Source organism: Muntiacus reevesi, chromosome 16 (genome assembly GCF_963930625.1).
Source record: "Muntiacus reevesi chromosome 16, mMunRee1.1, whole genome shotgun sequence".
NCBI lineage: Eukaryota > Metazoa > Chordata > Mammalia > Artiodactyla > Cervidae > Muntiacus > Muntiacus reevesi.
Genome location: NC_089264.1, coordinates 57149333 through 57171560, shown reverse-complemented (window position 1 = coordinate 57171560; position 22228 = coordinate 57149333). Strand labels below are relative to the sequence as shown.

At 39.4% G+C, this 22228-nt stretch overlaps 1 protein-coding gene across 2 annotated transcripts in view; it reads right to left on the bottom strand.

Annotated features, from left to right (window-relative positions):
* Positions 1–21993, bottom strand: part of SLC30A9 (solute carrier family 30 member 9) — a 71863-nt gene extending 49870 nt beyond the window's left edge. Inside the window, exons 1-2 of one of the 2 annotated variants that reach the window (XM_065907261.1) lie at positions 21746–21993; positions 11705–11857 (exon numbers count right to left, since the gene is read on the bottom strand). In XM_065907261.1, coding sequence (XP_065763333.1) covers positions 11705–11857; positions 21746–21857 — 265 coding nt within the window. In that variant the 5' untranslated portion in view covers positions 21858–21993. The remainder of the gene's footprint in view (positions 1–11704; positions 11858–21745) is intronic. The other variant, XM_065907260.1, reaches the window with a different exon arrangement.
* Between the last annotated feature and the right edge of the window lie 235 nt (positions 21994–22228).

Genomic DNA, 22228 nt, shown 5'->3' with positions numbered 1-22228 from the left:
AGAAAAATAAGGACAAAAGGAATTTCCTTACAGGGTAAAGCAAACCTGTAACAAATACCGTATTCAATGGTAAAAATTTAGATGCATCCCTTTAAAACAAGGAACAAAACAAGGGCACATATTGATTTTTCCACCCCCAAACTGTTCTAGAGATGCTATTCAATGAAGAAAGGATGACTATTAAATAGTTATTGGAAAACGGTACAAGTCTCCCCCACTTCAAAAAACGTTTAATAAAATGAAACTGTAATCTACCCATACCATAAATAATCATATACAGGAAAATTAATGATTAAAGACTAAGGCATTTATGTGATTCGTTGGCACTAGTGGTAAAGAACCCACCTGCCAATGCTGGAGACGCAAGGGATGAAGGTTCAGTCCCTGGGTCGGGAAGATCCCCCGAAGGAGGAAATGGCAACCCACTCCAGTGTTCTTGCCTGGGAAACCCCATGGACAGAGGAGCCTGGTGGGCTCCAGTCCACAGGGTCGCAGAGTAGGACACGACTGAGGTAACTTAGCACTCACCAAGATTAACAGGCAACAACATACAGAAAAGCAAGCTTCAAACTGGGAGGCTGTATTTCCAACAATTACAATCAACAAAGGGTAAGTATGAAGAATATACAAGAACTCCTCCAAATGTGTTAAGAAAAAGACAACCCGTCAGAAAAACAGAAAAGGGCAAAATACAAGAACAGACTTGCACAGGAAAGGAAATACAAATAACCAATAAACATATGAAGAGATGACAGCCTCGTTATTAACAGAATCCAAATGAAATCACAGGATGCCATTTAACAACCATGGGATTATGAAGCATGATCATACGCTAACACCTAGTGTTGGCAAGGGTACGGAGCAATGGTAACGCATACACTACTGGCTGAAATACAAACAGGCACAATAATCTTGATAAACAAACTGGCATTATCTAATGTAGCTGAACACAAGCGTAACCTACAACTTAGCAATTCTATTTCTAGGTCAACATACTTGGCACATAGAAACTTGTACAAGGGTATAAAAAGATGAACATTCGAAGCAGTACTGCGTTCTGTTGTTTCAAACTGCAAAACAACCCGAATGTCCACAGGCATGAGAACAAAGAAGCAATGCTACATTCATTCAGCAGCATTCTGTCCATCAGCAAAGAAGAAAGAACATCGTAATGGCCATCTTTCTTTGCACCTTTACTGTGAAGGTAACTGCAAGCACTCTTTAAGCACCTAACGTGCACCAACCCATTTAATTCACACAGCAGCCCCCAAAAGTACAGGCTGTAACTATCTCAGTGAAAATTAATGAACTAGACACATATACAATGAAGATAAATCATGGCAAAAAATTTTAGTGAAAAAGTAAATCACAGAAGAATACATACAATAAACTATCACAATAAAGTAGAAAAATAAGCTAAGCTAAACAATTAAGGACATATACAATTGTCTAAACCTATCCCTTTCTTTTTTTTACTCAAAAGATTGAAACACAAAAATTCAGGACAGTCACATGGATACAAAGGGTGAAAGGAACTATGAAAAGAAGTATTAAGGATAACAAAAATGTGATCAAGATTGCAAGATTAGGTTAGGTGGTAAATTACAAGGTTAGGTGGTAAATTATAGGTGTTGATTACATATATTCTTATACATGTATTAAGTATTTTGTAATAAAAACCTCATCCTTAAAATATTTTCCCTTATTATATTTATATCCTCATACAATAATAAAATAACCATGACAGCAACCGAACTGAACTGAGTTAAGTTGTTGAAATTATGCACTTATTGTGGTAGTATTTTTATCTCTTTATGTATCAAATATTCAATATATTTCTTAAATCTTTAAAAAAAATAATAACATTTTTCAGCCTATTAATAATAGCTTACATTTACTATTTACCATGTGCCACATACAGTACTATGTCCTTTACATGCATTATTTCATTTAATCCTCACAAAGTTGCTCTGAGGTAAGTACTATTATTATCTTCATCTTATTCATCTTATTTGGAGCTTCCCTCAAAGTCACATAGCTAGTATTTTAAACATGGAAGTACAGTCAGGATTAAAACCCAAGGCATTGTATCAGTCTACTCTTCTAACAACTTTCCTACAATGCCTCTGTATTTAAAATAATATTGGTTTATAAGTTGATATTTGTATGTTTTCAGGAAAAGAGGACAGAAGTGAAAACTGATCAGCAATGTGGAGATCACTGGTAACCTTTGGACAACAGCAGTTTCAGCAGAAAGAGTAGTGATGGAAGCAACAGGTGGAGGTGAGAAAAGGAGATGAGACAGTGAAAGCAATATCTGGACTTTCAGTAAGAGCTGGAAAAAAGAATGGAATCAAGGTATCATTATTTATCAAAAATAAAATAATGATCTTATTTTTATGGAGGAGGAAGTAATGAAATAGGGAAAATAATAACTTCTACATATTTAGAATATGCATCTATATAGATGATAGGCAACACCATGAGACCTAACCTGGGTACCTGATTTAGACTTCTGCCACCTTACTGTCTGTCTTTGGTTTACCACCCGTTTTTTTCTTGCTTTTGCCTTTCTGGCCATCAGTTAGAGTGATAAAATTTTCTATATTCTCCTCTCACCCCACCTCCATGCTGGTTTTTTAATTTACAAGATTCAAGTTCTAATGTTTTCATGATTCCATTTAGAAATTTAACATACATGCTTTCCTATAAATCTAAGCATCTGTAAGGTTATTCACCGTCTCTACCTTCCTCTGAACAAGAAAAATATCTTTAACCACTGAAACTTCTCTTATCTTACTAAAGTTTACTTTTACCATCAATAACTTTGCTAACACATTTAAACTCTTTCTTGCTCTTCACTGTCCCAACTCTTCTTTCCCTGAGTTTACTCTGCATCTTACAGAAACAGGTATTTGAGTAGTAGTTTTTTAATATGGGTAGTTTAGTAGTAAATGATAAGTCATTTTTACATGTGAAATGTTATTTTGCCTTTCCCCTGAAATGACCATTTGCGCGCTCAGGTGCGTCCAACTCTTTGCGACCCCGTGGACTGTAATGCGCCAGGCCCTTCTGTCTGTGGAATTCCCAGGCAAGAGTACTGGAGTGGGCTGCCATTTCCTTCCCCAGGGGATCTTCCCCACCCAGGGACTGAACCTTCATCTCCTGCACTGGCAGGCAGGTTCTTTACCACCAGTGCTACCTGGGAAGCCCAAAGGCTCCTAAGACTGTACTTATTACGTGATATAATCCTTTTAAAACCCCAATGATTATCGAGACCATGTAAAATTCTAGGGAACACTTATTTTTCCTCTGACCATTTCATGGACAGTACTTCAAATCATTCCTCCTTTATTTTCTGCATATTGTTGCAGATAAAAAGTCTACTTCAAAAGAGTAATAACAATTGTACTAACAGCCGCCTGACTTTTTGGAAGCTAAGTTGGGTTGTTTCTTTTTCAGTTTTGAAATCTATGGATTTCTTTGCATTTATCCTGTTTAGTACTAAAAGTGTACTTTTGATCTGAAGATTGATTTTCTCAAGTTCTGAAAAATTCTCATCATCTCTTTATAATTTCTCCATCCTCTCTCTCTGAAATGCCTGTTAAATATAGGCTAAAGTTTCATGCCTTTCAAAACCTTTTTTGGAAAATCTTTTTACTTTCTTATGCACATCCAGAATGAATTTCAATTTACTAATTCTCTACTTGACTATGACTATTCAATACATTATATTCTTATTTTAATGACTAAATTTTCATTTCTAGGCATTCTCACTGGCTCTTTCAGATCTATTTGTTATGCTTTTATTTCTGCCAGTTTGCATTTCAAACTATGAGTACTTTATTCTTTTGTGGATATTAAACTTATTTGAAGCAATTTGGGCTGGGTTTTTTTTTTTTCATTTATTTATATTAGCTGTAGGCTAGTTACTTTACAATGTTGTAGTGGTTTTTGCCATACCTGGGTATGAATCAGCCATGGATTTACATGTGCTCCCCATCCTGAACCCTCCTCCCACCTCCCTCCCCTGGGCTGTTACTTTAAAATTATCTGGCATTAATTCATATTTGACTGTTGATTTTGTTGGCTTTCTTGTGCTAGAATTCTTTGTGTATTTTTTACTGAGATATAATTGACATAAGGTTAAGGTGTATAATATATTAATTTGATTAATTTATATATTACAATATGATCCTTCATGTACTTCTAAATTTTGGAATTTGCAGTCTTATTCTGATAGGATATATTGTTTCACTCTCCTCTTCACTGATCTATTGCCCAGAACTCAATCCAACCCTTCTGTCCTGAACCAGATCTCACACTGCCAGTTTGAAATAACTACCCTCCAGTTTCGTCTGCCAGCCAGCAGAAAGGTTGAGGTTCCTGTTCTTTCTGCGCCTCCACCTACCCTACAGCCTCCTGTAAGACAGAGCCCCAGATAACAAATGGAAGAGGCCAGCTCAGCCTCCTATGGGAGGGTGGACGGGGAAATTCACAGTGAGTCTGGCTATGTACGGGGCACTGACAGGTCCATCACCCCAAACGAGCCAAACTCCTGGGAGCCAGGGCCTGCTTACAAACCCAGAGGCCAGGATCTTCTGTTTCAATTCTTGGACACATCCTCTTTTGAGACCAGTTACTTCTTCAGTTTTCACTTTGTATATTCAGTCTATCACACCAGTGAGTGAGAAGTTGAATGGTTACCTCAGAGCATTCCTTCAACAAGGTTATTGCTATCCGATCCAAATTTCTGCCAATCCATTGATTTACCTTCTTTTAACACTCGTGTATAAATTAAATATCAACAGAATAGGCACGTAACAAAAACTTATCAACAGAATAGGCACGTAACAAAAACAAAACTCTCTTCAAAATACAAGCAAAAAAATCTTACCTGTAATATTTGGTATATTTCTCAATTAATTTTTCAGGGAAAGTCACTGGGGAAATGTTTAACATGGTATGTTTTCATAACTAAAACATGTACAGAAAATCCAAAAAGGCTTTATTTTCACTGTTCATCAGATTCTAAGTAAGTTATGATGACACATTGGTTAAAAACAAACAAAAAAGAGGCCTAAAAACACTTCTATTTAATTAGCAACTACAGCTTCCAACATTTGACATTGATCAGTTAAATGACTGATGTTTTATTTCTGTCTGGCTATACAGCAAACAAATTCTAAAGCATCTTTATCTATAGAATCTATGTATCAATTACTTTAAAATTTTGTTTTGGGGAATAGAGCCCTGGGCAGACAAAAGTGAAGGCATGGGATGGTAGAATATTAAGCTCTGAACACTCATTTAGTTTGTGAACTGAAATGTACTATCTAAAATTTCACAGACAGCCCTTCTTTCTACAATGATCAAAGTCATTCAAACAAATCACATAAAATGAGGTGCTCTAATACTGATATTTTTGGATATTCTTACCACAAATTGTCTAGATATTACTAAATATATAGTGTTAAGACTCACAAACAAGAAATGCTAGTAAAAGGCTCAAACACATGTAGGAATACTTTTTTTACATACCACCATCTTAATAAATTTACACTGGATCACTGGAGTAGAATCTTGATGATTTCAATAAGCAACCAGACATTCTATCCTGAATATCTCCAGACATTTTGTTTTAAGCTCAAGCCCTGGCTGTTTGCCACACATCTGCTGTCATTAGCAAAATTAAAACTGATTTTACTAAAATTTAAAACATCTGAATGCTCCTTAAAAACTTAACGATTCCTTAGCAAGTCTCTGCCTCTTAATGAGCTGTTTCTGACTTACCATGTGACTTGAATTATTCAAAGTCAATCTCAAACTCTTAAATATACAAATTATCTTTCAATCACGCAATTACTTGCTGTCTATCTGATGGCTGCCGGTTTAGTCGCAAAGTTCTGTCCGACTCTTGCAACCCCATGGACTGTAGCCTGCCAGGCTTCTCTGTCCATGGGATTCTCTAGGTAAGAATACTGGACTGGGTTGCCATTTCCTTCTCCAATCTGATGGCTGACAAAGTCTAATTTGGCCTAAGAAAATTCTGAAAAATTGAGCCCAAAATAAAACCATCAGTAAACAATGTAGTTCTAATATAATAGAATATACTAATATTTTAATTTCACAAGTCAGCAGAGAAAAAAGAAACTGAGTCACAGATTTTAATTTCAAGCATTCTGTAAAGTGGAACCAACATTAAATATCTTTGCCTGAGTCAATGTTCACCTCACAATAGCATTATAATATAAATGTTTTACCTTTACATTATTCTACGATCTGTTTCTTCTCCCATCTCAACATTCTAAATAAATATGCCTATTTCTGGACCTTAGGGACTCATGATACTGTCCATTCCTTCATCCTCTAATACCAAACTCTCAATATTTACCCTAGCAGTTCTCCATCACCACAAGGAAAAGAGAAGAGGCTCACTAAAACTGGATAATAAGCGCAAAGAGAGGGTGCGGCCTCGGGAAAAGGATGAAAAGCAGGCATGATAAACTGTCTGCAGTATCTCACTGTGCAGTGACCGCTGAACCCAGGGCAGGCGAGGGGCGAGCTAAGAGGCTGGCAGGAAGCGAGAAGAGCCGCTGAAGCCGCGGAGATGTGCATTCTCCCCGGGCTGGCTGTATTCTCTGCTCTCGGGGCTGACCCCGCGGACACGCCTAACACAGCCTCACCACCATATGCAACCCTCACGCAGCCCCACGGGCTTTTTCAGGTGGAGCTTATACAAGCATGCGCACAAACCGAAAGTGGCTACCTTGTCTCGTGCATGCAGTGGTATAAGCGAGCTCAGCTGTTATATAGTCACTATTTACAAAACGTGGGGCAAGAGCCAGAGGGTGTGGGGGCGAGAGCCTGACCACCGCCATCTTGGCTAATTTGCTCTTTCCCTAGATAAACATGAACACAGGTTTCTCAAGGAATCTGTAAAATCTTTCCTGTGAAAGACATCCAACTAAAGCAAAGATGGCCTTGAAATGTTTATTATTCTTCACACACTCTCCTACCACCCCCCTCTCCTTGGCTCCTCCTACCTCTGCAGGCGGCTCCTCCTCAACTCTCCTGTGCAAGCTTCTCCTCTTCCGTCCCCCACTCGCTGGGGATTTCGGACTAGCTCTCACCTCCCCAACCTAAACCCTCCCCCTGTACTGTCTGACACACACTCATGACCTCAGTCACCACCTGCGTACAGCTAAAAACTCCTACATCTTCATCCCCAGGTTAGAACTCTGTGCCTTCCCTCATTTACAAAATTTATTAAACCCCTGCTATATGCAAACCACTGCTCTAAGCACTGACGTTCCTGCTATGAGGAGGTATGGATACAAGGGGGAAAAATAAATAAAACAGATTCTGAAAATGTCAGTTAGTAATAAGTGATGTCCACATAGAGAATTAAAATTAGAGTAATACCAAGGACTGCCTGGTGTGCAGAGCTGACAGGTCATGTAAGATGCAAATTACCAAAAGGGGTCAGCCAGATGAAGAAGGGCATCTTGGAAAGTTAAAGCAGCTAGAACAAACACCCTATAACAAGAACAAGCTTGGCATTTTCTTATTTTCTAAGAACCAAAACGAAAATGGTTTGGCTGAAATACAGTGAGAAAGTGAGAGTGGAAGCAATCCAGCCAAAGAGATGATGTCTCACGGTAGAAAAGAAGCATAGCCAACTGCCTACTAGTAGTCATCTGTTAAAACACCCCAGAGGCACCTACAATTCAGATGTCCAAGACTGACCGCTCAACTTCTCAGTAATACACATTCCAGCTTTGGTATTTCTACTTTCAGAAGTCAATGACATCACCAGCACAACAGCCCAGTCAAATCCAATAACCACGCCTTGTCCTTTACTGACTCTCTCTTCAGTCCACCAAATTCAATCAAGTCAGTTATTCAGCTCCTAAATTCCTCGCACTCACCTACTCCCTTAAGGAAGCCGCTGCCATTAACCGCGTCCAGAGCCTCATCATCAGTTTGCAGTCTCCTTCCTTTGCAATCTGTTTTCCAGTCTGCATCGAGTTATCTTTCTAAAATCTTAAATATGATTAAGCACTTCCTCTACTCAAAATATTCCAACAGATTCCCACTGCCTACAAAACAGTCCAAACTCCTGAACAAAACCCTGATCTGACTACTGTTTACCTCTTGAGTTTTACCCCTTTCAAAACTACCAACCCCACCATGAGGCGCTCTGCTCACTAGTCTGGTCACAGTGAATTACTTGCAGCATTATCTTTTTTTTCCACCATTCATCACCCCAATACCTACTTTCAGGTCACTAATTAGATAGCATTTCCTTATGGAAACTTCCCAACCACTCAAGACCCAGGTGTCCCTCCAGCACACCGTATTTCTTCCACCATAGTACTTACTATACTTTTTGCTTAATTTTCTGTTTCAGTAATAAAAAATATAAACTCATTCTCATGTGCTGCCATATAAAAAGTGCTCAACAAATACTTCAATAAGTTAATGAATAAGTAAAAAGACTTCTTTTTAATGCTGCACCGTGAACTAGATATCCTGAAAAAATATCTTTTCAAATGCACTGCTAACCTAGCAAAGTGATCTGAAGGGGGCAAATATGAAGGCAAAGCAGGACCTCTACAGAATGAGAAAGCACACCAAGGTCAGCTGTTTCCCTGATGATTTCTGTTGAAGCTTACACTCTTTGAGGTTCTATTTCTACAGTTATGCCAAGTGTCTACTTTGTTTCTGGGTATTTCCTGTTAGGCTCTACATCTCTAGCAGAATTCTCTAGAATTCTGGTAACAGGAGATACCCAGAAACAAAGGTAGACACGGCATAACTGTGACCTAGAAAAAATACATGGGGCTTCCCTGACGGCTCAGTGGTAAAGAATCTGCCTGCCAATATAGGAGATGCCCAGGGTTTGGTTGATCCCCTGGTTGGGAAGATCCCCTGGAGAAGGAAATGGCAACCTACTCCAGTGTTCTTGCCTGGAAAATCCCATGAACAGAGGAGGCTGGCAGGCTACATTCCACGGGGTGGCAAAGAATCAGACACAACTAAGCAATTACACATCAACAAGAAAACACACAGAAAAGGAGTCAGCAAAGAAGCAAGCCTGCCCCGACTTTTGTGTTAAGTGGTGGAGAAGAAATAACTCCCCTGAAAATCCTAGGGATAAGGCAGCTCACACAAATTTACAGTCTGATTTCATGCTGCTCATGTGGTCCAAAAACCTTAAGCTGATGATTTCGTTTAATGTGGTCCCAAGTTGTATCTCCAGCAGCTAAGAGAGACAAATGCAAACTCTCTATGCAGGAACACATCCTCAATCAGAGACATCAAACAGTTCAAAGATATTAAACTAAACTAAATGGAAAATGAACAATTCTCAGTTTAAAAACAGATCATCATGAATGAAAGCAGGAAATGGAAGAAAAAGGTAATATAGCAAAAACCAAAAGATTTCAGATAGCAGAATTTTCAGTCACAGAATATTTAATAGCTATGTTTAATGTCTAATAAAAGAGAAGTTTGAAAACACACAAGAGACCAACCAAGCAAGCTGAAAAATAAAAATACACAATTTCTTGAAATGAAAAATATAATCATTAAAATTAAAAACCCAACAAGGTACCAACCAGCAGATTAGAGGCAACTACTAAGAGAGAATTAGTAAACTACGCAGACCTAAGAAAATAGTCCAGGAGTCAGGCCAGAAAGATAAAGACAGACAAAGTATGTCAGAGAGTTTAGAGACATGGAAAATTATGCAGTAAATATTTTAGATTTCTGAACAGAGTTCGAAAGGAGAACAGAGAATTGAGAAGTGGTAATACACACTTCAAGGGATGCATGCTAAGTCAGTTCTTTTGTGTCAGGCTGTTTACAACCCTATGGACTGTAGCCCGCCAGGCTCCTCTGTCCATAGTATTCTCCAGGAAAGAATACTGGAGTGGGCTGCCACGCCCTCCTCCAGGGGATCTTCCTGACACAGGAATGAACCCAGGTCTCCTGCAGCTCTTGTAACGTGCAGGCAGATTCTTTACTGCTGAGCCACCGGGTAAGCCCAGGGGCAGTGACAGAGAACTGCAGAATTCCAGAATTGTAGAAAAATGACAATTTTCAGATCCAGGAAGCCCAACAAATCTCAGGCAAGGTACTCATTTTACTCATTTCATAGTAAAACTAAATTTTACACCAAAGAAAAAGACTTTCAAAATAAAGTTAAATTTTAAAAACAAACAGAAAAGACATGAAAACAAAGGCATGATATCTGACTTCTCAGCAGTAACAGTGTCAGCCAAAAGACAATGGAATAAGCTATGTATTAAATGTGCCTTTACCGTGAAAGAGTCTCACCTAAACAAATTTCAATAGGATGTATCGACACATCAGATAGAAAAGCAGAGACATAAGAAAAGATTGTTAACAAAGATTTTAGATTAAAAATTTAAATAATGATATAAATTTTAGAGAAGGAAAAGAGAGTAGAACAGATACAAGATACTAGCCAACAAATAACATGTAAGTTCAGAGTGGGTGACCAGAGTAAACATTCTGAACTCTATTTTTTCAGAAGGGAAGTAAACTTTTCAATTACCCTTAGACTTAACACATACATAAAGCATATACCTCCCAAGCCAGTGTGTGTATGTTTGTGTATATGGGGGAACGGGGATAAGGGAATAAGAAAAATAAGATTTTATTAGGAGGCAAAAAAAAGTAATTAAACACTTACACACACACACACACACACACACACACACCCACACCCACACACACAGGGAAGCACCTGATGTAATGGCGGATATGTGCCCACACATATCGACGACTGCAGTGAATGTGATCAGGCTAAACTTTCCATTAAAGACAAAGGTTATCAAACCAGGACAAAAGTCAAAGGGCAGGAAAACTGGAAGACTGGAATTGACATGTATATATTACTATATAGTATAACATATAATACTACATTGGATAACTAATGAGGATCTAAAACAACTAAAAATTAAAGATTAATGAGCAAAATAGCTAACTGGTCATTGAAAAATGATTAACAGGGGACTTCCCTGTGGTCAGTGGCTAAGACTCCAAGCTCCAACACAGGGGCCCAGGTTTGATCCCAGGTCAAACTAAGAGAGCCTGCACGCAACAACTAAGACACGTGCTGCAACTAGCAATCTGGCATGCCACAACCAAGACCCAGCCCAGCCAAATAAATACTGTTTTTAAAAAATGAATAACAATAAATACAAAGGAAGCAGAAAGGAGAATATAATTAGGTAAGAGTAGAAATTAATGAAATAGGAAACAAAAATACAACATAAAGATTGAAAGTAAAAAAATCATCACTTAGTAAAAAATAATAAAACTGACAAAGTTCACGCAAAATTAATGAAGTAAGCAAACACCACTAGGAATGAAAAAAAGAGTACATATGCCATTTAAAAATGTATACAGAGAATACCATGAACTTTATATCAATATATTAAATTTAGTTGAAGTGGATAAATTCCTGGGAAAAAAATGGAACTTACCAAAATTGAGTCAAAAAAAAATAGAAAAATTAAAAGAAATTAAGTTAGCTCCTCATTAAAAACACACTAGCTCAGATGGTTTTACTTATAAGTTCTATCAAATATTCAAGGAACAATCTCATGCAAACTATTCCCGTATACAGGGGAAAAAAACCCAAAAACTATTTTAAAAGATTTATACATACCTGCTTCATCGAATGAAGGTACTTTCTCCATTTTCTGAGTCTGTGATCCCTGTCCTTCTTTCTGAACGTTTGTGGAATACAACTTTACTTGATTCAGTGTACAGCATGGAACACTGTTTGAAAAGCTTCCAAATGTCACTAAATTCTGCCATTCTAAAAGAAAAAAATTTAAATTTCAGACAAACTAGTCATAAGGATTTTTATACCCAATAAAGCCTACCCATGATTAGAAGGAGAACAAAATAACAGTAAAATTTGCACTCTGATAAACACCCAAATACACAATGCTAAGCCACCCTTTCCGTACAGGTGTTTCATCGGCCCTTAGGGATACAGCGTCTCTATTCTGTAAAGGAAACATAAAGATAATATTCCTTCTTTTCTCATTTGCAAATTTATATAGAAATTTTTTAAATTACATAAAGTCAAATAAAACATTGTATTATTCAGCTATTCTGAAAGGTCTCTGGCATATAAAAGGTACTCTTTATTTTGTATGTTGGTTGCAAGCTAAAAGAAAATGGCATAATAAACCTTTCAGAATAAGAACTCTGAAAGGAGAAAGGTCATGAGGGCTTTCTACTCAAAATTACATTGCGTCTTCCTTCTGCTAGCTGAAACTCGGTCCTCTTCCATTTCACAATCAATATGTGAATTATATTAATCAGTCATTCATACTGTCACTGCTTTTTTAAAATCAGATAAATAAATCAACATCTGGTGAGATTCCTCAGTATATGAGAATTCTAATTGAGGGAAGAATAGACGTCTAATTACAAAGCACCTTAGCTGCTGCATCTGGGTTGACTGTGGGCTTTGGAGGGCTGAAATAGAAAACCAGTACACATTTGCATCAAAGGGGTAGAAAAGTAAATCTGTCTCTACTCTTGTGTGATCCTGTCTCCCTGTTATTTTTTATGCTGACGACTGAAACTTGAAAACGTTGTTTAGGCGCAATTTATACATTTTCCAAAATGTAGGTAAAACAGTGAAATTATACCATTAGAAACAGTCAAGTTAAGCATTAAACAGTTGAAACTTCTCTAACTGCTTAATAATGATCTTCCTAAAACGTTAATTCATGTATTTGCATGTGTAGATTGCCTTCTGAAATCAAAGAAAATAAATATTTTTTTAATGGCTCAGAGAATTCCTCGGGAACATCAATTACTGTGAATACCGAAGGAAATCTGAAATGCATGAGGGACATAAGGCAGCCTTAAGTAGTCACTCAAATTTCAGGCTTAAAACTTGTTTTCTTGGAAAACTTCATGATGCCAACTTGAATCTTTCATTTGGCAAATATTTGTTGAAGGCTCCATATGGTTTTTATTTTTGGTCATTTGCAGCTACCTTTTAAAGGCTGAATAAAGCAAATATAACAATGTATCTTCTTGCATATGAAAATAAATAATCACTAGCAAAACTAGTGAGCAAAGGCTAAAGCAAACTCTCCCTGGAAAACCACCCTCCAGGAAAGCATCTTCTACACCACCACCACTGGTGTTCTTGCCTGTCAGCCCTGCTCAAAGTATCTTTTGTGACTATTACCAAACAAAAACAATATACCACTAAGATTTTTTTAACCCACTGATGAAACACTTCTATAGAGATTGTCTTTTAAGGTGTTTAAAGAGGGATCACTATTGTCTAAAAGTCTTGCCTCAGAAGATGACAATATATTCATAACTTGATCCTCGATCTTGTTCAAAGTTCTCCTTAACTTTAAAAATATTTTATTACAGAAAATTTTAAATATATACAAATGTAGAAAAAACAGTACAATAAACATACATGTACTTATTACCTAGCTTCAACAATTATCAACTTGTGGACTTTGTTATATCTCTACCTCACCAGTATCTCATCTACATATTTGATGCAAATCTCAGACATAAAATAATTTCATTCATAAAAATTTCAGTATGCATTCTAAAAGATAAGAACTTTTTAAAACATAGCTAACGCTGGATCATCGAAAAAGCAAGAGAGTTCCAGAAAAACATCTATTTCTGCTTTATTGATTATGCCAAAGCCTTTGACTATGTGGATCACAATAAACTGTGGAAAATTCTGAAATAGATGGGAATACCAGGCCACATGACCTGCCTCTTGAGAAACCTGTGTGCAGGTTAGAAAGCAACAGTTAGAACTAGACATGGAACAACAGACTGGTTCCAAATAGGAAAAGGAGTACGTCAAGGCTGTATATTGTCACCCTGCTTATTTAACTTATATGCAGAGTACATCAAGAAAACGCTGCCTGGAAGAAGCACAAGCTGGAATCAAGATTGCCGGGAGAAATATCAATAACCTCAGATATGCAGATGACACCACCCTTAAGGCATAAAGTGAAGAGGGACTAAAAAGCCTCTTGATGAAAGTGAAAGAGGAGAGTGAAAAAGTTGGCTTAAAGCTCAACATTCAGAAAACTAAGATCATGGCATCTGGTCCCATCACTTCATGGCAAATAGATGGGGAAACAGTGGAAACAGTGTCAGACTTTATTTTTTTGGGCCCCAAAATCACTGCAGATGGTGACTGCAGCCATGAAGTTAAAAGACACTTACTCCTTGGAAGCAAAGTTATGACCAACCTAGATAGCATATTAAAAAGCAGAGACATTACTTCGCCAACAAAGGTCCATCTAGTCAACGCTATGGTTTTTCCAGTGGTCATGTATGGATGTGAGAGTTGGACTATAAAGAAAGCTGAGCACCAAAGAATTGATGCTTTTGAACTGTGGTGTTGGAGAAGACTCTTGAGAGTCCCTTGGACTGCAAGGAGATCCAACCAGTCCATCCTCAAGGAGATCAGTCCTGGGTGTTCATTGGAAGGACTGATGCTGAAGCTGAAACTCCAGTACTTTGGCCACCTCATGCAAAGAGTTGACTCGTTGGAAAAGACCCTGATGCTGGGAGGGATTGGGGGCAGGAGGAGAAGTGGACAACAGAGGATGAGATGGCTGAATGGCATCACCGACTAGCTGGACATGAGTTTGGGTAAACTCTGGGAGTTGGTGATGGACAGGGAGGCCTAGCATGCTGCAATCCATGGGTCGAAGAGTCGGACAAGACTGAGCGACTGAAATGAACCATAACCAAGGTTTTTAAAAAATATTTATTTATTTGGCCGTGTTGGGCCTTAGCTGCATCACACAGGGTCTTTCACTGCCACACGTGGGCTCTCTAGTTGGGCACACGGGCTCCAGAGCTCACCGGCTTACTTGCTCCAAGGTATGGGGATCTTAGTTTCACCAGGGATCAGACCCTCACTCTCGATAGTGAAAGTGAATAATCCTAGCCTCTGGACCACCAGGGAATCCCCATCTCCTGTGTCCTTGTGATACTACCCTAGTAATCTTGTTAGCTTCCTTGCTCACTGTTTCAAAAAGTTATTAAATTTTAACTTTAGAGGAATTTCAGATATCAGCAACTTTGAAAGTACATATTTGGCATGAATACAAGACTGAAACTTCAAGGAAATTGCAGAATATACAGGACAACATTTGACTCAATAAAATACACAGAATACCTAAAACACAGCAGTAGAAACTCAACTGTTTGTTGAATAAATTACTGAATTTGTTAATTAATTCTGGGAGGCAGAAAGATAGTAAAAAAAAATATTACCCATCATTTATACCCTCTCTTCAAGGTGACTTCTAAACTAAGCTATGTTAAGCTACGGATTAGTCTCTATGGACTTGCACAAGGAACTGCCCACTGCTGCGTATACAAGGGCTGCTTTTTCACCAAGACTGCAGAGCCAGGCATCTTATCAGTCTACCCCAACAATCACTCTTCTCTGCTTTTATTTTACTGTTACTGTCTCTGCAGCTCCTAGTGACACTGCTACTGATCACCCCTTGTCCTCTCCAATCTGGTTTGTCACCTACCACTTACTCTGGCGTTTAGAGGAAATCTGGCCTTTTTTTTTCAGACTACCACAAAACAAAAAACTCTTTCTGCCAGGCAAACTGACAATTCTGTCTACTATGTATGTTGCTTCTGCAATAACAATAACTAAAAAACAAACAAAAAGATTTCTTAACGGTTTGAAAGGTTTCACTTTAGGCTAGCTTCAGGACAAAAGATAAACACATACCTAAGTCTCTCAGAGATCAGTCTCTCTACTAGAGACCAATGCAGATGGATGGACCTAGACATTCTCATACTGAGTGAAGTAAGTCAAACAGAGAAAGACAAATATCATATTACTTACGTTTGGAATCTAAAAAGATGACGAAAATAAACTTACTTACAAAGCACAAACAGACTCACAGATGTAGAAAACAAACCTGTAGTTACCAAAATGAAGTGAAAGCCGCTCAGTCGTGTCTGACTCTGTGATCAAGTGGACCACACAGTCCATGGAATTCTCCAGGCCAGAACACTGGAGTGGGTATCCTTTCCCTTCTCCAGGGGGTCTTCCCAACCCAGGGATCAAACCCAGGTCTCCCGCACTGCAGACGGATTCTTTACCAGCTGAGCCACAAGGGAAGCTCTCGTTACCAAAGGAGAGGTAAATTAGGACCTTGGGATTAACATACACACCTGGTGGCTCAGACAGTAAAGAATCTGCCTGCAAAGCAGGTGACCCACCCAGGTTCGATCCCTGGGTCAGGAAGATCCCCTGGAAATGACAACCCACTCCAGTAACCCTGCATGGAGATTCCCACAGAGAAGCCTGGTGGGCCACAGCCCATGGGGTCACAAACAGTCGGACACGACTGAGCAACTAACTTTTTATACATAAAATAGATAAGCAAGGACCTACCGTATAGGACAGGGAACTATATTTAATGACTTGTAATAACATACAAATGGGAAAGAATCTGATAATATGTGTGTGTGTGTGTATAACTAAACCATGATGTTGCATTTTTTTAAAAAAGCAAAATACAGGTGATTTCAACTATTAAACGTGACTGGTACCATATCTGGATTATGCGTAATTTTTACTCTGTATCTTAATACTTTTCTGTATTTTCCCCAATGCCTAAAATTTTAAATTAAAAATATGTCCATTGTTAAATTACTTCTAACAGTATTTCTGCTAATAGGAGCACACTGACTGTCTCTAGCTTACTTTTATACTTTCAGCAAACAAAAAAAATGCAAGAAAATCCCTTTCAGGCCTAAACATCAGGCAAGCAAAAGGACTGCCTGGTGACTTACACCAGGCAGCTCAACCTTCAGGACTACTGCTGATGTCATTTTTCGCCAGAACAGACTAAGCAACAAGGAACCTTTTTTTTTTTTTTTGAGTATGTAAGGAATATGCAACTTTCTGCACTGCATCTTGGCATACAACTCTACTTCCTTACTTAATTCTTAATATTTTCTTAGAAAAGGGGGGAAAATATTTAATATATTAAAGATTCACCAAGTGCCACTGTTCTAAATGCTCTACCTGTACTATCACACTATGATTTATGTCCCAAAGCACGCCTCAAAATCATCTGCACCTCTCCGTCTCCAGGCCCTTCTCACACTGTTCATGGGACTCTCAGGATATTCACTGGAAGGACTGATGTTGAAGCTAGAACTCCAATACTTTGGCCACCTGATGTGAAGAGCTGACTCACTGGAAAAGACCCTGATGCTGGGAAAGACTGAAGGCAGAAGAAGGGGATGACAGAGGATGAGATGGTTGGATGGTATCACCAACTTGATGAACATGAGTTTAAGCAAGCTCCAGGAGCTGGTGATGAACAGGAAAGCCTGGCATGCTGCAGGCCATGGGGTCACAAAGAGTCAGACACAACTGAGCGACTGAACTGAACTGATCTCCACTGCTAAGTACCACTGCCCAGCTACAATCTTCTTTGTGTGACTAACTCTAATAGCCCCCTACTGATCGCCTTATTTACACTTTCCCCTTTCCAATCGATTCTCTACGCAGTAGTCAGAATGATATTTTTAAAACATTTCCTTTTCTGGCCCCTGAAACCTACGGCCCAAAAGGCTATGAAAGTGAAAGTTGCTCAGTCGTGTCCAACTCTTGCGACCCCATGGATTATAGTCCATGGACTTCTCCAGGCCAGAATACTGGAGTGGGTAGCCTTTCCCTTCTCCAGGGGATCTTCCCAACCCAGGCATTGAACCCAGGTCTCCAGCATTGCAGGCAGATTCTTTACCAGTTGAGCCATCAGGGATGCCCAAGAATACTGGAGTAGGTAGCCGATCCCTTCCCCAGCGGATCTTCCTGACCCAGGAATCGAATCAGGGTCTCCTTGAGACCTCTCAAATCTCACTCCACACACCCGTCCCCTTCCAGCTGTACTCCAGCCACAGCATGTTTCTGCTCCTGAATACTGCAGGCCTCGTCTTCAGGGTTTCTATTTGCACTGCGTGGATTGCTCTTTGCCCCAGATCGTCACCTGGCTTGCTCATTTTCATCTGTCATGACTCGCCTCAGTCACCACCTCCTTAGAAAAGCTGGAGTCCCAGGCCAGCATAACTAATACAATGGTCCCTGCAGGCTTCTAGGCTACCACTCCGCTTATTTCTTTTAGTGTTTAGGTATGTTTTCTCATTCCTCATTTCCAAAAAAGGTGGAAATTCTGTCTTGTTCAGTACAACGCAATCAGCAACTACAATGCCTGATACCTCTTCCTGAATGATCCTCACTCACAACAACCCTTTACATGAAACATATTGTGGTTAACCTCACTTTACAGGTAACCTTACCAGTAACCTGAACTACAGAGAATCCTGCTGTCACTCTGCCAAAATGGTCTTTTACAACTGTCAATGTTTCTGTTAGTTATTTAAGGGATTAAACCCCCACTCTACTTTTCATATGGTAGTACCAGCACGTTACAGACTGAAATTTAAAAATACAAAGGTTAATTTCTATCTTTTTATATATAAAAACTGTACTTTTATTGATCTTTGATTTCAGCAAAAGACTGTATCTGTTGATTTGTAGTCTTTAAGGGAGTATCCCCCCACCTCAAATCCTTGTCAACGAGGCAAGGTACAAATACATGAAAAATAGGTGAGACATATACATCAAGAACATTTTCCCAAGTCACTAAATATTCTTCTAAATTATATATTTTTAACGGCTGCATCTATCACCAGCCCTTAATAAATATACCATAATATGGTATATTATACCATATACTTTTCATACCTGTAATATACTCTTCATAACTGTAAATGTTACCTATTTATTACTATTAATAATAAACTTGTGTGCACACTTTAGTATGTAGCTGGTTATTTCTTGAAAGCAAATCCCTTTAAGTAGAACTGCTAGGTGAGAAGACATAGACCTTTAAGGTTCATTTTAGTACAAGGAATAACTGACCTTCAAAACACTGACGAACTAACTATATGTCCCAGTCAAAAGTAAGAGTTTCTGCTTCCCTGCACCCTCAATATGGAGTATCACTATGAAAAATTTAGTTAATATGAAAGCAATTAGCAGTAAATCCTTTAGATTTATATTTCTATACTTATTAGTAAGTATGGAACATTTTTGCATTTGATTGGTCACTCGAATGCCTAATGAATGCATTCATCTCCTCTGCCCATTTTTCTACTGGAATGTACTTTGGCTTGTAAAAATTTTTTGTAAATTAGGAATACTAATTCTGTGACTGCACTGTCCAGTACAGTAGTCACTGTTCACTGAGCACCTTAAATGTGGATAGTCTGAACATGTGCTGTAAGTGTAAAATACACACTGGACTCCAGAAACAGTTCAAAAAGATAAAGTAAAATAGCTCAGTAATTTTTATATTGATCCTAATATTGAAATACTTTGAATATACTGGGTAAACTATATTAACAAAATCAATTTCATCTGTTTTTACTTTTTAAAACACGGCTATCAGACAAATCAAAATTACATGCATGATACACATTATCTTTCTTTCAAACAGAACTGCCCTCGAATATTGTTTTCCTCGTTGCCTTTAAATGTTTACAGCGTTAATCTGACCCACCAGCATTTCTCATCTTTGAGCATACATAAGCAGCAGTTTGGAGAAGGAAATGGCAACCCACTCCAGTATTCTTGCCTAGAGAATCCCGTGGACAGAGGAGCCTGGTGGGCTGCTGTCCATGGGGTCACACAGAGTCGAACATGACTGAAGCACCTGAGCATGCATGCACGCATTGGAGAAGGAAATGGCAACCCACTCCAGTGTTCTTGCCTGGAGAATCCCAGGGATGGGGGAGCCTGGTGGGCTGCCGTCTATGGGGTCGCACAGAGTCACAACTGAAGCAACTTAGCAACAGCAGCAAGAAGCAGTTGTTTCCAAGATTCTTCCTCTACTACTCTTTTTAAATTTACACAGGGGTTTTAGAAGCACACACTAAACTTTATTTCTTGACAAAGTAAAAACATTTATTCCTAGAAATTTCTCCCCAAAAGTTCTTCCAATATTTCTTTCTTAAGAAAGAAATCCAACTTAATTAGTACTTTTTCTAAACAATCCTTTTGAAGTTTTATAACAATTATTGTTGCCCTTTTAAAAATTGTTTAGGCATTATTGAAACTAAATTTTCACCAACAAGCTTATTTTTCAATCTACTATTTTTAAGTATGAGAACACATTTTAATTTTTCGGTAATACTGTAAACAACTTTGCAGTCATTCTGACTGGTGAGACAGGCGATTCTTATCACAGGGTTAAAACAAGAGTACATAAATTTCAACAGAGAATAATGAATTACAAATTACATTATTTCACCTCCTTTTACCAACTTAAAGGCAGTTTAGACTAAATTTAGGCTACAGTCCACTGGGTTGCAGAGTGGGACATGACTTAGCGACCAAACAACAACAAACAGTCACTCCACCTAATTTAAGTGTAAAAGGCTGAAACTACTTGGTCAATAGAAGCAATCATGCTAGAAAGCTTAGCTGAGGATTTTGGAGTAGGGTACAACCAGATGATTAATTTTGTTTACAAGAGAATCAGGTGTATTTCGCATTACAGGAAAACTCCACAGCTACACGTTTTTATCGCTACCAAAAATTCTCCCAAAACAGCTCTGTTAAAACGAACCCTTCTGAAATTTTAAGAGCCAGTTTCTACATTTATTACAAATCAAAAATAGAACCATATTCGAAAATAACTGCACAGTAAAGGGCTTCTAAAGCTTCTGTTACTCATAAACTTGAATAACTACAACTTCCAACTTTTATTGCAAAGTCACAAACATGCTACAAGATTTTTCAAACATAAACTTTGGGGAAATGTCTCTTTAAATTCTCTTTTCACCCACAAGAATCTGGGGGATTAGGTTAGGAGTGGATTTGATTCTATCTCTCCCTCATTGTTCCTCTGGTTTGCAAGTGACTATTGGTATGGCAAGAAAGGAGATAACCCTGACTCAGACTTGCAAGTTCAATGATACTTTGTAAACTGCCAACTGAAATTTGAGTCAGAAAAGATCGTTGGAAAAGAATTATGAAAACAGTAAAACAGTAAACATTTCTTCACCAAAAAGTGTTTTCAACCGAACTGAGTTCATCCATTAATTGCGGGACTGTCAGTCTCTCATTAAATAATTATTCGTCAATGTTAAACAGTAACTCCCAACTTCCTCTCAGAAAATTTAATAAAACAAGCTAGGCATATAAGAAAAGCTGCACGGTAGGAAAATCTACTGAGTCACAAGTGCTCAATAAAGGTAAGCCGGTGAGCTGAAAAGAGCCTGGAATTTGAAGTCAGCAATTTCCTACTGACTGGGGGAGGCGGCGGGCGGTCACCGCCAGGCACCAAGATGCTCCCGAAACGAAGCAGACGGTTTCATGGATGCCACCGGGACCGCGAACTGGCCCCAAGTTCCCCCGGGGGCCGAGCTAGAACTGTACGCGAGACCAGATCAAGGAGGCCTGCAGGGGCCCCCGCTGGGTGGGTAGCCTGAACTGCAAAGTCGGAGGCCCGAAAGGAAGGGTCTTTGGCTGGGGAAGGGCAAGGCGGCGTACTGCCCGAGGCGAGGCACCCGGCTCCGAGCCCGGCCTCGTCTTCCAGTCCGGCTTCCGCGGAGTCAGTGGTCGGCGCGGGACACTCACCCTGGCGGTCGCTGGAGCCGCGGGCCGCCGCCCTGCAGCGCAGACGGAGCCGGCACAGGGAAGACCAGCTACATCTGTGGGCCGCAGCGGCGGCGGCCAAGCCCGGTAACATCCTGGCGGGGCAAAGGCCCCCACTCGGACACCGCCTGCTGCCTCCGCGCCGCCGCCGCCACCAACTGACTCCATAGACCGGACACTACCGAACACCGACGCCTGCGCCACCTCAGGCGGCTTCCGCGAACCCGGAAATGGTAACATCGTTTAGAGACCTGGCTGCGGAGGCAGCGGAAGTGGCGTGCGCGAGCAGGACACATCGCGAGACCTTGCCGGACCCTAACCGGCTGGGGAGGGCGTGGCTGCGCAGGACGTTTGGCGTCTTCCGTCTTCCGCGCTTCTACCCTGGCGCTTTGTTTGGATGTCTGGAATCAAGCTGGAATCAAGATTACCGGAAGAAATAGCAATAACCTCAGATATGCAGATGAC